Source organism: Mustela nigripes, chromosome 12 (genome assembly GCF_022355385.1).
Source record: "Mustela nigripes isolate SB6536 chromosome 12, MUSNIG.SB6536, whole genome shotgun sequence".
Lineage (NCBI taxonomy): Eukaryota > Metazoa > Chordata > Mammalia > Carnivora > Mustelidae > Mustela > Mustela nigripes.
In genome coordinates, this window is record NC_081568.1 from 82,922 (window position 1) to 97,030 (window position 14,109).

A 14,109-nucleotide genomic window follows, 5' to 3' on the forward strand; every position below is an offset into this window, starting at 1 on the left:
CTGGAGCTGCTGTGTCTTGAGAACATGTGGTAGCAACAGCGGGGTCCCGGACCTTCCACAACGTGTCCACATGGGCAGACTCACACAGAGAAACAGAGCAGGCGCCAGGCTTGTGCTGGCCCTTTGCTCCTTGGACTGCAGCATCTCCTCAGCTGACAGAGGAGAGCAGCTCCGAGGGTCCCGAGGACACGGTCTGGGACTTTATACGGTGCCTGAGCACCATGGCTGCCAAGCTGAGTGGAGGGAGGGGGCGCTGGCCAGGGGCCTCAGCCGTCTGACTTCCATGAGGCAGTGAGAAACCCCGTGGAATGGCCTCCAGAGACCTTCATGTGCTGTGGACATTTAGGGAGCCCAGTCCCCGTGGGCCCGAGAGAGCTGAGCCCTGGGACAGCTGGCCAGCACCCCCGACACCACGCCCTGGGCCCCCCAGCCACCGTGTAAGGAAGGTACTCATTGTCCTAAGTGGACAAGCAAAAGGAACACATGAACTTTCCTGTTTTTTACCAGCTCAGCTCTAAGAGTCCGCTTGTGGTCAGACCCCAGGACAGTCACTATGGCACATGCGAACTCACCAGCACCCCAGAATTGTCTGTGCCCCAGAGGCCCCAGCAGCACAGCTCCTCCTGATGGGACCCAGGGGTTCGGGGAAGACCAGGGCAGGGGTGGGACCTGTCCTAACAGCCTGGCATCCATCCCACGGCCCTGGGACAGCCCCACCTCCTGTTCTTGGGGGCTGTGGAGGAGTCAGACCTCACGGGGCTCAGGCGCAACCTCATCTCACTGCCCTCAGTGCGAGTCTGGCTGGCTGCTGCCCCTGTGGGCAGAGGGGTCCTCCTCTTGCTCTGGCGACCTGGCTCACCCTGGTCCTTGATGCGGGGCACCTAGAGAGCAGGAGGAACATGACCCAGTTTACTTGAGCTGCGGTGTGACTTCTTGAGGTGGGATGGGGTGCCAAGGCCGTGGTGGCCGTGACAGCCCTCCACGGCCCTGACAGGCACCGTCCTTTGCCATGCAGGTGGATGGGTGGAGGCAGCGGAGCCATGAGTGCCTGGAGCTCCGGGGCCCAGAGCCGGGCATGGAATGTGTGCAGAGCTGTCCGCAGGAGGCCGCAGAGCTGACGGTGCAGAGCTTCCCCGAGGCCAGCACGGCGACAGTGGCCCTGGGTGGCCCACGGGTGCTGCGGCAGCAGCACCCCTTAGAGCTGCAGACCCAACCCCGCTTCCAAGAGGCCCTGTCTGGGGTTGGCCCAGACCCTGGCACTCCGCCTCTAGACCAGAGAGCCCTGGAGCCTGAGCTGGCCCCTGGAGCCGAGAGGAGGCAACGTGAGCTGTCCTGGGCCCCACCCACTGACCCGGAGGGTCGCACTGGGAAGCAGGCCCAGCTGCTACCTGGCCTCCCTAGACGAGCCCCTCCGTGCAGGCAGGAGACCGAGCCCCTGGCCCCAGCTGTGCCTTCCCCACAGGACAGCACCCCCTGCTCCCCTGAGCGCATCCAGACACCCACCACCCACCCCAGGAAACAGCCCCTGAAGAAAATGATGAGGAAAACACGAAGCTTTGAGATCGCACAGCTTGACAGTGGGCCCAGGGACGCCCCCTGGCCAGGCCACACCGGGGTCTTCATCAGGGGCCTAGAGGTGACCAGCAGCATGGCCTCTGAGAAGAAGCCCCCACCAAGGCCACATGCTGAGAGCCCCCTGGTCACTCGGAACCAGAGTCTGTCCTCTCGCTCCAAGACCCACCTCTCCGAGGAGGACGGAAGGAGGCGAGCAGGAAGGTGAGGTGCGCCCCCCTCCAGTCCTTGGGCCTGGTGGTCCCTGTGGTGCCAGAGAGTCAAAGCCTTGCACCCAGTAGAAAACCCACAAACTTCCCTCCAGCTCCACGGTGTCCGGTCCAGGCAGCACACTCTCGTGTGAGCTCAGGCGAGAAGCTGCCGGCCTCCCGCGTTCGGCAGGCTCCCTACAAACTGCTTCCTTTCCCATGGCTTGGGGGCACCTGGCTCACCCACTCTGCGGCTGAACAACCAGCTCTCGTTTGAGGCCCATTTATAGACGTTCACAATAAGCAAGTCACACCTGGGATATGAAGATGTAATTTAAAGTAATTTAAAAATTACTTTAAAAAAAAAACAAGTCTCTCAGCCCTGAGGTGAGAAGTGTGTGTGTTTCCCGAATGGAGATATCCGTATGAATTTGCTTAATCTGTAAGAAGATACGTGTAAGAAGATATATTTTATAGACTGTTGGGGTGAAAAGTGGGCAGGAACTGTGCCCAGCCCTAACGAGGGGGAGCGCAGGCAGCTGGAGTCCCCGCCTGGCCCGTGGGCCGTTGGGCCATCTGTAGAGCGAGCTGGGCCGGCTGCCGGCAGGGCGTCATCCTAGCTTTCTTTGCTCATTTGGTGGTGGACACGTTTCCTCCTCATACAGAGACCATACTCCCCTGAAACACACCTTCATGTTTCGGGTTCTAGGCAGTTATGGTGTAGCTTGTTTGGGGTGGAACCCTGAGGTGGAACAGGAAGGGTTCATTGGGGAGTCGCTGGGTGGCTTTTCCTGGGGTTTGGAATCCCTCGGGAGGCTCTGGAAGGAACCACTCTCCCAGCCACCCAAGTTCCTCCTGAAAGTTTCAGAGGCACGGACCACAGGGATGGGGATCCTCTGCTTGCCGGGAGCCCCTAGTGCTCCACCGTGGGCGTCCGCAGTCTGGAGCAAGCAGGTGTGGGAAGGCGACCTGCCTTTGTCCCCGGGGACCTGTCAACCCAGGGTCTGGTAGTGGGACCCCACAGCACACCAGAGAGGGAGCACGTCCTGCTCAGGTGCCGGAGCCCAGAGTCAAGAGCGTTAAACTAACCCGGTCTTCCGTGAAAACCCAGGCCTTCTGCCGGTTGCCCGGAGAGAGTCCCTGTCACTCGGCCGGCAGCCGTTGCCACACACATTTCTAGCCATTATGTCAAGTTTCCATTTCCCAATGGCCAGACCATCCTAGTTTTGTTTTTAAATATTTAAGGCTGCCTGCTTTCAGGCAGGGGTGATAGGAGGGGTGACCCCGGGTTTACTGGGGGAATGTCCAGGCCTCCTGTGCCAGCACTGCCGGGAGCGCTGCCGCCACAGGAGCCACAGGTATTTGTTAAGTCTGCTGTGGTAGTGCGGAAAGGAACCAGCTCTCCGGCTGCAAGTGGGCAGCGGCCTTTCTGGCCACAGGTGTACTTCCTGTCATCGGTCGCTTCTGACCGCTTTCCGGCTGAGCAAGGCAAACACAAGGAATGGCAGGAAAATGTCCGCGAGCCCCGCTGTGCTCCGGATTAATTCGGAGTGTTGCTGGCCGAGCGCTGTCCCACGGGAGGGGGTGCGCCCCCAGCGAGCAGGTTGGGCTCTCCTCGGTGCCTCCAGAAGTGGCTTCTGCCGCAGACTCATCCCGGCCTGGACGCCACACCAGCAGGGGCCCGGGGAGCCCTCTGCGTGGCAGGAAGGAGCTGCCTCCCCCCCTGCTCCCCACATCGGCTCCGTCCTGGGTCCCGAGGCCCCGCTCTGCCGCTTCAGCCCCGGCTGCTGCTCCTCGGTCTCCAGGTCGGACGTCTTGGCCGTGGAAAGCTGGGTTTCCAGAAGCGCCTTCCCATAGGTCAGCTGTCCATGCGCGTCGGAAAGCCTCTCCCTGTACGTCCCCAGCACAGGCTTCTTTGCTGTGTTTAAATCTTGCCACTGCCAGAGCCGGCCCTGCGGAGGGTGCCGGCATCAAGCCATCTGGAGATGAGACCGCAGGGCCCGGGTTCAAGTTCGGGGTCCTAGGAGTCTCTCTTGCTCGCTTTCCGGAAGAATCTTTTACCCTGAACAGCTGCGACCAATAGGATAGAGATATTTCACACAACCGGTTTCTTTCTACGACGCCTTCCTCCCCGTATTTCTCTTCTTACTCCTTTATGCAAAGGACCCCACGTGATGGCATTTGCCGCTGACAGATCACGTAGGAAGTTCTTACGTTCTGTGCCCCTGAGGCCCACGTCTAATCACACGCACTCCCCGGGCCTGCAGAGCATCTCGTCTCCGTGTGAGGCAGGAATGACGCTGGCCGAGGGTCTCTGAGGCCTGGAGGGAGGCCAGGCCCGCAGCCGCCTCAGGGTCCACCCGCCCCTCTGTCTTCCAGCAGCCGCCGGCAGCACATACTGGCCGAGATGGTCTCCACGGAGAGGGAGTACGTGAGGTCCCTAGGGTACGTCATCGACAACTACTTTCCAGAAATGGAAAGAACAGACCTGCCCCAGGCCCTTCGAGGGAAGCGCAGCGTTGTTTTTGGGAACCTGGAGAAGCTCTATGACTTCCACGGCCAGCGTTTCCTGGCAGAGCTGGAGCACTGCCAGCCCTGCCCACTGGCAGCGGGCCGCGGGTTCCTGAGACACGTGAGTCCCTCCCTCCTGGGCGCTGGGCTGCATGGCAGCTGGCTCTGTGGTCCGCTGAGGGGACATCAGCCCAGGGTGCCCTCGGAGAGGCCGGCTCTGGCAGGGAATTTGGATCACTGAAGACCAGGCCTAGGAGATGTGTCCCTAACAGGATGCAAGACTGGTCAATCAACAGACACCAAAATAGACGAGAAGCCTGTGGGTCTTATCACCCTGGCCGTGTCACTCGGTGCCAGCCGAAGGCACCCTTGGCTCCCCAGAGCCGCCTTCCCCTGGGGTTCACTGCACAGCCCCACATCTCTCTCCTCACCACTCGAGGTAATCGGCCCAAAGCAGCTCCCCAATTCAGTTTGCTCCCTGTCCCTGGGAGCCCACCTGGTGCCCTCCACAGTCCTTTGGCGTGCAGCCCCGTCGGGGTCTCGACGGAGGCTCATGGAGGATGCACCAGCTCGAGGGCTGCTCTCTCCTTGGTGAGTGAGTGTCTTCTCAGCTGCGGACATGAGCCTCTCCCCTCCTGGGTCTTCACGAAATTCTGAATTCAGTCTGCAGAGACCGTGCTCTCACCAAGTCTGTGCTCAGGCAGTGGGGACACAGTGGCCTCTGGGCCGCGGGCAGACGCGGCTCTGGGCCCAGCGTTATGAAATGTAGTTTACTGCAACAGACATGTCAAAGAAAGCCCATGTTGCGTCTTTTCAGCTATTTCTAAGAAGGTGCTTTTAGCCATAAGGCAAACTCTGTGTTGCTTTACATTGATAATAATGGTGAGAATTTTAAATGTTGACACAACTTTGGTTGTGAAGGGGCAAACCCTCCCCATGCTTCTTCCCAGGCCAGCCTCCACCTCTTCCCCAAACCCTATATTGTAAAGATGGATTCTGGAACTCTGGCATCCACCCAAGTTGCCCCCACATGCTGGGAAGCCCAGAGGGTTTTAACGCAGCCTAGAGCCTCCTCGTCGCGTGCCCATGGGGCTCTGCACCCAGAGGTGGGGCAGAGGCACAGACACTGCCCCGGCCCCAGCTCAGGTGCACGGCGCCCTCCCCTGTTGCAGGAGGAAGAGTTCGGCATGTACGCGCTCTACAGCAAGAACAAGCCCCAGTCGGACGCCCTGCTCTGCAGCCACGGCAACGCCTTCTTCAAGGTCACCTCCCTACCCCTCAAGCCGCGCTGCCCCCGTCCTGGCCCAGGCTGACCCTCTCGCCCCGGCCCTTGCAGGACAAGCAGCAGCAGCTGGGTGACAAGATGGACTTGGCCTCCTACTTGCTGAAGCCCGTGCAGCGTATGGGCAAGTACTTGCTGCTGCTGCAGGACCTGGTGCGGGAGGCTGGCGGCTGCCCCGCCAGGGAGCAGGAGCTGCGCGAGCTCCAGGCTGCCGCAGACATGGTCCGTTTCCAGCTGCGTCACGGCAACGACCTGCTGGCCATGGACGCCGTCCGAGGCTGTGATGTAAGTGCCCCGAGGCCCAGACGGGCTCTCCTGAGATCGGGAAAGATGAGGCCTGGGGTCAGAGCGCGTGCTCTCCTCTGGGGGTCTCCTGAAGCTTGAGGCCTCCCAAGGGTCCAGCAGACCAGGGCGGTAAGGATGGCTTTCGTGTCCGGGCAACTGCGCCTGGCTCTAAATGGCTAACCGTCCGCTTGTTGGGGCAACTTCAGAACAATGCGATGCGTGAAAACATGAGCTGGCCGTCAGGCTTGGGGCCAACCAGCGTCGGCTCACCCCATGCCGTCAGCCTCTCTGCTGGGGTGCCGAGGCCCGGCGCCTGTGCCCCCCACACGGTGGCATGACGGGACTGGCATAGACAGAAGAAGAGCCCTTTCTCCAGCAGAGCCCCGTGCCTCGGACAGCTGGAGGGACAGTCACAGAATTCCCAGCACAAAATGAAACTTCGTGTGCCCCGCTGCAAACAGTAAGAGTTTCACGAGCAGCAGGTCTGAGCGCAGGCTCTGGTTGCCGTGATGCGGCCCGGCTTCTGGGCCACTGCCCCACGTGGACTGTCCTCCTGCTGACCGACCCTGCGAGCCTTGCAAGGTGGACTGGCCGATGTGTGGGTATGGTTGGAGCTGTGCTGACACCCTGGCCTCTGACCCCACCCGGGCTGGACGGGGGACCCCCGGCACCAGCTAGGAAAGGTAGAGCCGTGGCTGTGGCGGCTGCCACAGGTAGAGTCCAGCATGGAGTGTAGTTCTCCGTGAACGGCCATGGAGGACGCAGGGCACCCCAAGTGTGGTCACCCCCAGGACCCCTTCATTCAGCAGGCCCAGACAGCTACTGGGGACAGGGTTGCCCAGGGCTGGGAGGTCACAAGAGAGCTTGCAGGGGTTTCTGTGGTTTGAAAAGCACAGCACAAAGGGAGCGGCGGCTTCGCCGGGGTGTGGAGCCCACGTCTTCCCACACAGCCACCAGCCCGGACTACAGCTCGGGGGGCGTCTGGGTCACTCGGGTGCGGAATTCGTGACGGGGTCCCTGTCGGGTGTTTACATGGTAACGAGAGAGACTAGCTCCGTGTCAGCAACGGGGCTTCCGTTCTGATGGACACCAGGGCTTTTGAGTGGAAGGTGCGGTAAAACTGAGCTGCGACTGTCATGCAGACGAGCGCGGCCCTTCCTGGCCTCTGGCTTCGGCCCCATTTCCAATGTGTGGGGTTGTCCCCGTACCTCCGAGCACTTCTCAGCACCAGCTGGGCTTCCGATAACTCAGCTCAATCCTGCTACCATCTGCCTAGACATAGGGCAAGACCCCCCGGGGAGGGGCTCCATCCTACGAGACGCCCCCGACACACCATACCCGTACGACGTGACAACCACAGCCCAGAGAAACCGCTGAGTTCCAGCATCCCTGATTTGTTGTAAGGGGCCTTTCTCGGAACAGGCAGCCGGAATAGAGGCACAGAGCCCGGTGTGGGGAGAGGACTGTGCCTTGCCCCAGGAAGCCACACTCGTTCATCCCAGAAGCTCCTGAGCTGTGTCCTTTGGGTCTGACGGAGGTTCCTTACACGGGCATCACTGGGGGAGGCACCAGCCATTGGCGGTCAGTTTACCCCCAGCCCCTGGCCTCTCCGTGGGGCTCAGGGTGGGGTCAGGGCAGGTCCAAGTGTCCCTGAGGGAGGCTTGCTCCGTGTGCAGGTGAGTCTGAAGGAGCAGGGGCCTCTGAGATGCCAGGACGAGTTCATCGTGTGCTGCGGGAGGAGGAAGCACCTGAGGCACGTGTTCCTCTTCGAAGACCTCATCCTGTTTAGCAAGACCAGGAAGGTGGAAGGGGGTTACGACACCTACACGTACAAGCAGTCCTTCAAGGTAACGTGGCTGCCTCACACCTGATGCGGTGGGGTGTCAGGTCCTGGTCCTCTGGGCACGAGCAGGGATGGGTGACACTTATTTTCTGGGCTTCTGTATCTGAGCTCTGAAAGCTGCAGGGAGACATTTGTCCTTTACGGTTCCCGGGGCTGTTTCAGTGGCTGGAAATCTCAGTGTCTCAACTGGTAACTTAATTTCCAATTTTGGTGAAGGCAGACACTGGAGATGGCCTTCCCCTGGGCCAAGTGTGGCCCCCACCCTCTGGAGGTTCCGAGCTCCTGAGCCCCCAGGAGGAGCCCACCCCTGTAACCCCTTACCTGCCAACGCAGAGGAGAACACCAGAGGGGTCCTGTGGCCCCGTCCCGTGCCACAACCTCAGAGCACCATAGAGCCCGCCAGTCCCGCCTCCCTTTCTCCAGTGGGGACACTGCGGCTCCAAGACGGAGCCAGTGCACATGGGCGGGACCCCCGATCACCCCGCACCGTTCACTGTCGGGTGAAGGAGCTCCATTCCTGAGGTGCTGCTGTCAGCTGTCTGCTGGAGGGGTTGTGGGCTCAAGTTGGATCGGTGTTTGCTGACGCTGCTGCCCTCACGGCTTCTGGTGCAGACGGCAGAGATTGGGTTGACGGAGAACGTTGGAGACAGCGGCTTGAGGTTTGAGATCTGGTTCCGCAGGAGGCGAAAGTCCCAAGACACCTACATTCTCCAGGCCAGTTCTGCAGAGGTCAAGTCGGCCTGGACCCATGTGATAGGGCAGATCCTGTGGCGGCAGGCTCTGCGGAACAGAGGTGGGCAGAAGAGGGCCACCCAGGGCCAGCTCTGTGTTTAGGGGGCCAGCCTCGGGGTAGAGATTTAGGGCCAGGGGTGAGGGGCTGAGTTCAGGGCAGGGTGTTGGGGTCAGGGGTGTGGGGCTTGGACCTGGGTAGGTGTTTGGGGCCAGTACGGGGCAGGTGGCCCTTGGAGAGCTCCTGTATCCATGTGGAAATGGTGACCCTGCCATCACTGCACAGATAAACCTACCCTTTACAAGACCTCCATCCCCACAGGCCACTCCAGAGGCGTTGTCATAATCTGCTCCGGACAGCTTAGGCCTACTGCTCTCTGCCCCACCCTTCATCAAAGTGTCCTGCCCCTCTGGACATGGGGCTGATGGTCCGCCTGTGGCCTCCCTGGAGGAGAGGGCCATCTCCATCAGGTGCCATGCTCCTTGGGCCAGGACTTACCTAGGTTTCCTGCTCCTGGAAGTTGGTCCCCTTGGTTGGTCTTCTCTGCCCCCCCGATTTCATCCCTGGAGCCCCTCCTGTTCACACCCGCCTGGCGGCGTTTCACCCGGTCCGGCTGCTACAGATGCCGTCTGCATGGCCGCCCCTCCAAGCCGGCCCTTTGTCTGCTCCGACTCCCCAGGCGGGAGAAACCCTAAGGGCCCTAGTGTCCTAACATGGAAGCACGACCTCCTGACCCTTTCTCGGCGGCCACCTGGCCAGTGTCCTGACCTTCATCAGAGAGGCAGCACGGCCTCCCCCAGCAGCTTCCTCCAGAGGGCAGAGCGCCCCATGCACACGCTCACACACGCACGTCCACACTCGCACATACGTACGTGTGCCCTGCAACTCTGCTCAGACACTCACTGGCTCCCAGTCCCCATAGAGTAGACCCGGTCCTTCCACGGAGCGGGAATCCCCCCCGGCCTGACCCCCACTGCCCTCCGCAGTCCCCTCTCTTCCCGCCCCTCCCCCTCCATTGCCCCCAACTGGAATAATCTCTTTGGTTTTCTTTGCTTGGTTTTACCAAGGAGTTACTCATTCTCAGACCTTCACGCTATGCTCTGTAGTCAAAGCCATATAAATGTCTGTCAGCTTGTCTGTCTTATAGCCATGTGCCCCCCTGCAGGCTTGGCTTGCCGAGTGACCCACTGTCCTTTATGCTGAGAGGGGACCCCTCCCTTCTCTGCCTAGTCAGACACCAGTCCCTGAGTCCCGTGTCCCCCTTTTTCTGGTTTGCTCCTTGAGCTCCCCGAGAAAGGCCACTGTGAGGCCAGACCAGAAGCATGTACCAGCACGGGAGCCCCAGCCCCTCGGGGGCCCTGCAACACTCGGGGAGGGTGCTGGGCCAGGCCCCTACGGGCTTCTGGTCTGGATGGTTGGGTACAGAGCATCATCAGCAGTGGTATCAAAGCCAAGCAGTTGCTTGGAGAATTGTCCTGCATTACTCTGTTTTAGAACTCAGAATGCAAGAAATGGTGTCCATGGGGTTAGGCAACAAGCCGTTCATGGACATCCAGCCCAGCGATGCGGCCATAAGTGACCGGTCTGTCAAGAAGGGAGCAGGTAATGTGGCTTCAGCCCTCCCCCTGTTCTGTCCACGGACTCAGACTCAGGCCCCTGGTACTCACTTTGGACCCCAAGAGGCAGCACAGCAGGCTGGCTGGGGGGTGGTCACGCCACGCCTGACAGGACTGAGGGGAGGGACCTGGTCGGTTTCCCAGATGGCTACTCCATTTTTGGATCTGGGCAGCACTTGGAGAGCAAGTGCCAAGCTGACCTGCTTTCTGTCCCGTTCCAGAGCTACGAACCCGAGCATCCGTGGCTGTGCCCCTCTGTGACCATGCCGCTTCCTTTAAGAGACCACACTCCACCATCTCAGATAGCAGTACCTCCTCCTCGGGCAGCCAGTCATCCTCAGCCCTGGGGCCACTGAGCCCAGCCCTGCTGAGCTCCACCCACTGCCCCTGGCCGGCTGACTTGCAGGCCTGCTTCCAGGAGGAGGAGGAGCTGGAACAGGAGCCCGGCAGCCCGCCTTCCCTGCGTGAGTGCACCCAGGCACGGACCGTGCCCACTCCAGCCTGCAACAGCTGGTTCCAGGGATGGGGGGCTTCGCTCGGTCTTCTAACTCACTTGCTCTTACAGACTTCCAAGAGTCTTCAAACACATTACAGTTTTTCTTTAATTAAGAAAACAACAGAAACGGTCACTTCCACCTAAGACGAGAGAACAGGGAATAGGTTTAAAACAACCAGAACCAGGCACAAGCAAACATGAACAGATGAAATACGTGAAAGGCAGTTTCAAAACCTAGGATGTCCAGCTCCAAAGGTAGTGCCGTGAGAGACAGGACTGTGATGGGGGCTCTGTGACTGCTCTGATTTCTGCCTTGAGAGCCCCCAGGTGTGGGCCAGAGAGCCTGCAGACCCCCAGTGGAGGACCGAGCGGGGGGAGTCCCACACTGGGACAGGCCTGCAGGGTCTGGGTGCAGCAGAGAGCACCGCACCTGGGAAGGCTGTCCAGGCCAGATCCCTGGACCATGAGAGAGTGTCCTCCACACACACACACCTGTTCCCAGCAGCTGACGGCCGTATCCCGTCCCCAGGGAGGTGACGGGTCCTGAGCAGAGCCTGCAAGGGGGGAGGAGGGTATCGGACTGAGTGTCCCTGCTGACCTGCCACCGTGTCGTGAACACAGGGCATTTGCAGGGAGTCCAGCCATGTCCTGGAGCAAAGCTTAAGGAGATTTATGGAGTCACAACAATCCCCAGCAGCCGACAGTGTAGGTACACTGGCTGGTACCAGGCGTGCAGGGAGGCAGGAAACAGACCGGAACAGGGGCCGTGGCCAATCAGGCAGAGCCGAGGTGGTCGCTAGAATTCCCAGTCCTGGCACTCACACCAGCGCTCCATGTCCCCGATGTCCAAAACGCCGGGTCACAGCCGGGAAGATAGGAAGGACTGAACGTGGCCCGAACAAAGGCCGTGGAACTTAGGGCGACGCGTCCCCAGGTGGGGTAACAGAAAGCACCACTTAGTGGAGACAAATCGGTAGACACTGTCCCAAATGACACACAGAGAATCAAGGCAGAACATCGATGACTTGTGGGGCAACTTCAAGAGGCTTCATAAACACCTAAAAGCCCCAAAATGGAGGGACAACAAAACTTTGAAGGAATGGATATCTCCCTGATTTGGTGAAGGTGTGAACCCGCAGGTAGGAAGCCCAATGAGCCCCAGCACCTGTGAGCGCACGTCGTCCGCGGGGAAGCCAGGACACCCTGAGAGTAGCTGGAGAGTGGCCTGCGCTGCGCCGGGGACAGGGTCGGTGGCGGCAGGGTTCTCACCGAAGATAGCACAAGGGAGGGACCATCCAAACACTCTGAAAGAGAAAACCATGAAACTAGAGTTCAGTGTGACAGATACGCCTTTCGGAAACGGTGAGACCAGGACGAGTTCATGCCTGCGGGAGCCGAGACGGCTCACCAGCAGACAGACCCGAAGCGTCCAAGGATGGTCTGCGGGGAGAAGGGCAGGGACGCTCGGAGAGGCAGAATGAAGACTCTAGAGAAATATCTGTGAGGACAGCGCAGAGGAAAGGGAACACGGCAGGAACATCCTTGAGGCTGATTGGACGTGCATGTGCAGGACGTCTGGAAATGTGGCCATTCTGTGCCATGGCCAAGGTGTATAGTATCACGGGAGGCATCTGAATCATTAGATATTTTAAACCCCAAACGACCCCTCAAATAACAAAACACTTAGAGCTAATACGCCAGCAGGGGAGCTAGAAGGGAGTGTAGGAACAGCTCCGTCTAGAGAAGGCAGAAGGACTAACGAGGCGAAGGCTGAGCACACAGTGACCGCAAGGAGGAGGAGGAGCCCTTCCTGAGCGACCCGTGTGTGCCCGTGTGGACTGAGTCCCTGGGCCAGGGCCCGCGGCCAGGCTCTACCTACACCCTAGCCAGCCACGCACCGACGACCGGCAGGGCCAGACCCCGTGCCGGTCTGCCCTCGGCTCCGCACCGAGGCAACAGGTGTGCGGCGGCACCCCGGTCGTTGGTTTCCTCCGCCCCCTGCCGGGGGGGCCCCACAGGCCTCTGGGTTCCCAGAACAAGTCCTCCCACGGTACCACAGCCCTAGGGGGCCCCTGCTCAGGGCAGCACTGCCCGAGGGACCACGTCCTTCCAAGCCCCCACGTTCCTCCGCTGCCATGACAGGACAGCGGCTCGGAGGGCACCTCCGACCGCAAGCGCATCTCTGCGCAGATGGAGGCGTCACGCCGGAGCCCTGCTGGGGTGCCTGGGTGCCCAGAGCAGGGCGCCTCAGTTGGGCTTGTCCTGTGCCAGCCCACACGGGGGGCATGGCTGCCGGTCCACCCCCCTTCCCGGCGGCCTCCCAAGACCCCACGTGGGCCAGAGCAGCCCCCCGCGCCCTGAGTCTGCCAGTGCGGCTGCCCCTTCTCCCATGGAGGGCGAGGCTCCCTGCGGGAGGGCTCTGCTCAGCCTGGCTCAGCCCCGCGCAGAAACTGCCCGGTGATCCCAGCATCGTGATCCCCGCACAGAAGCTTGCGGCAAAGCCCCCACGGCCACCAGGAGGTCATGCCCACGCCACAGGGCCACGGGCTGTATGTGCAGAACGGGTGGCGATGTACAGCTTCGCCTGCGGGGACGCGAACAGGCCCCCCGCAGCCCTTGGGGCTGAGACCTCGTCCCCCTCCCTTCCCGCTCGGCCTTGAAGCCACGCGGCCTTTCTTTGGCCTCATTTTCTGTGTTTCCCTTGGAGTTGCCGGGCGTGAGCCCGAGGCTTCCCGCGGGAGGAGAGAGCCCCGTCCCCCATCCTCTGATTCCAGAAAAGCCGCGTCTGGAGACACTTGCTCCTAAGGGTGCCTGGCCCCCAGCAGCGTCGCTTGCGTAGACCCAGCCTCACAGTTGTCCTGCGACAAGTCTGCATGCATGGGACATGCCTTGTTCTCTGCTTACACGCTTCGGGGGGCCTTGAGTGCTGAGCACGGAGATGGCGGGACGGCCAGCCCTGACCCAGCCCCTCTTTGCAGTGACCGAGGGCATGTCGTCATCAGGGGACAGTGGCCTTGGGCTCCCAGAGCTGTTCTCTGAGGAGGGCCCCAGGAGGGGCGCACAGGTGCCCACGCTCAGCCAGCACACCACGATGGTGAGTCCCCACTCCTGAGACACCCCTCGCCATCCCAAGAGAGGCTCGGGACCCGCTCAAGGATCCTGGCGGGTCTTCCTACCTGAAAACCGGCCGTTCCCTGTCCACAGTCTGCAGGAGAGAGCCCCACACAGCCTTGCATGTACACACAGACACGTCCTCCCCAACGGAGGGATGGGGCGACCAGGAAAAGGGGCCCCCGAGGAGGAAGCCCCCAGCCTCGGGTCACACCCGTATCCGCTTTGGCAAACACAGTCCTGGCTGTGGGGAGGCACCCCCATTTCCCCCAGTTCCAGGCAGACACTCACGTCCATCTTCTGGGATGCATCAGAGGGAAGGGCTGGGTCTGAGGGCATGCTGAGCGTCCAGTGTGCGGGACAGGTCTTCAGTCCGTCACGGACGAAGACCAGTGACATGGTCTCCAATCAGGGATCTCCTCTCCTTCTGCCAGAGCAAAGGCTTCTGGACAGTGGTCTGCCTGGAAGGCCGTCC

The 14,109-nt window shown here is 60.9% G+C and overlaps 1 protein-coding gene across 7 annotated transcripts in view; it reads left to right on the plus strand.

The window, feature by feature from the left end:
• Positions 1-14,109, plus strand: part of PLEKHG4B (pleckstrin homology and RhoGEF domain containing G4B) — a 78,735-nt gene that overhangs the window by 62,956 nt on the left and 1,670 nt on the right. For 4 of the 7 annotated variants that reach the window (XM_059416777.1, XM_059416780.1, XM_059416779.1 and 1 more), the window contains 9 exons: positions 1,016-1,776; positions 4,140-4,392; positions 5,444-5,533; positions 5,608-5,838; positions 7,515-7,685; positions 8,294-8,474; positions 9,906-10,013; positions 10,249-10,491; positions 13,502-13,617. In XM_059416777.1, the coding sequence (XP_059272760.1) occupies positions 1,016-1,776; positions 4,140-4,392; positions 5,444-5,533; positions 5,608-5,838; positions 7,515-7,685; positions 8,294-8,474; positions 9,906-10,013; positions 10,249-10,491; positions 13,502-13,617 (2,154 nt within the window). The other 3 variants (XM_059416781.1, XM_059416782.1, XM_059416783.1) reach the window with 3 other exon arrangements.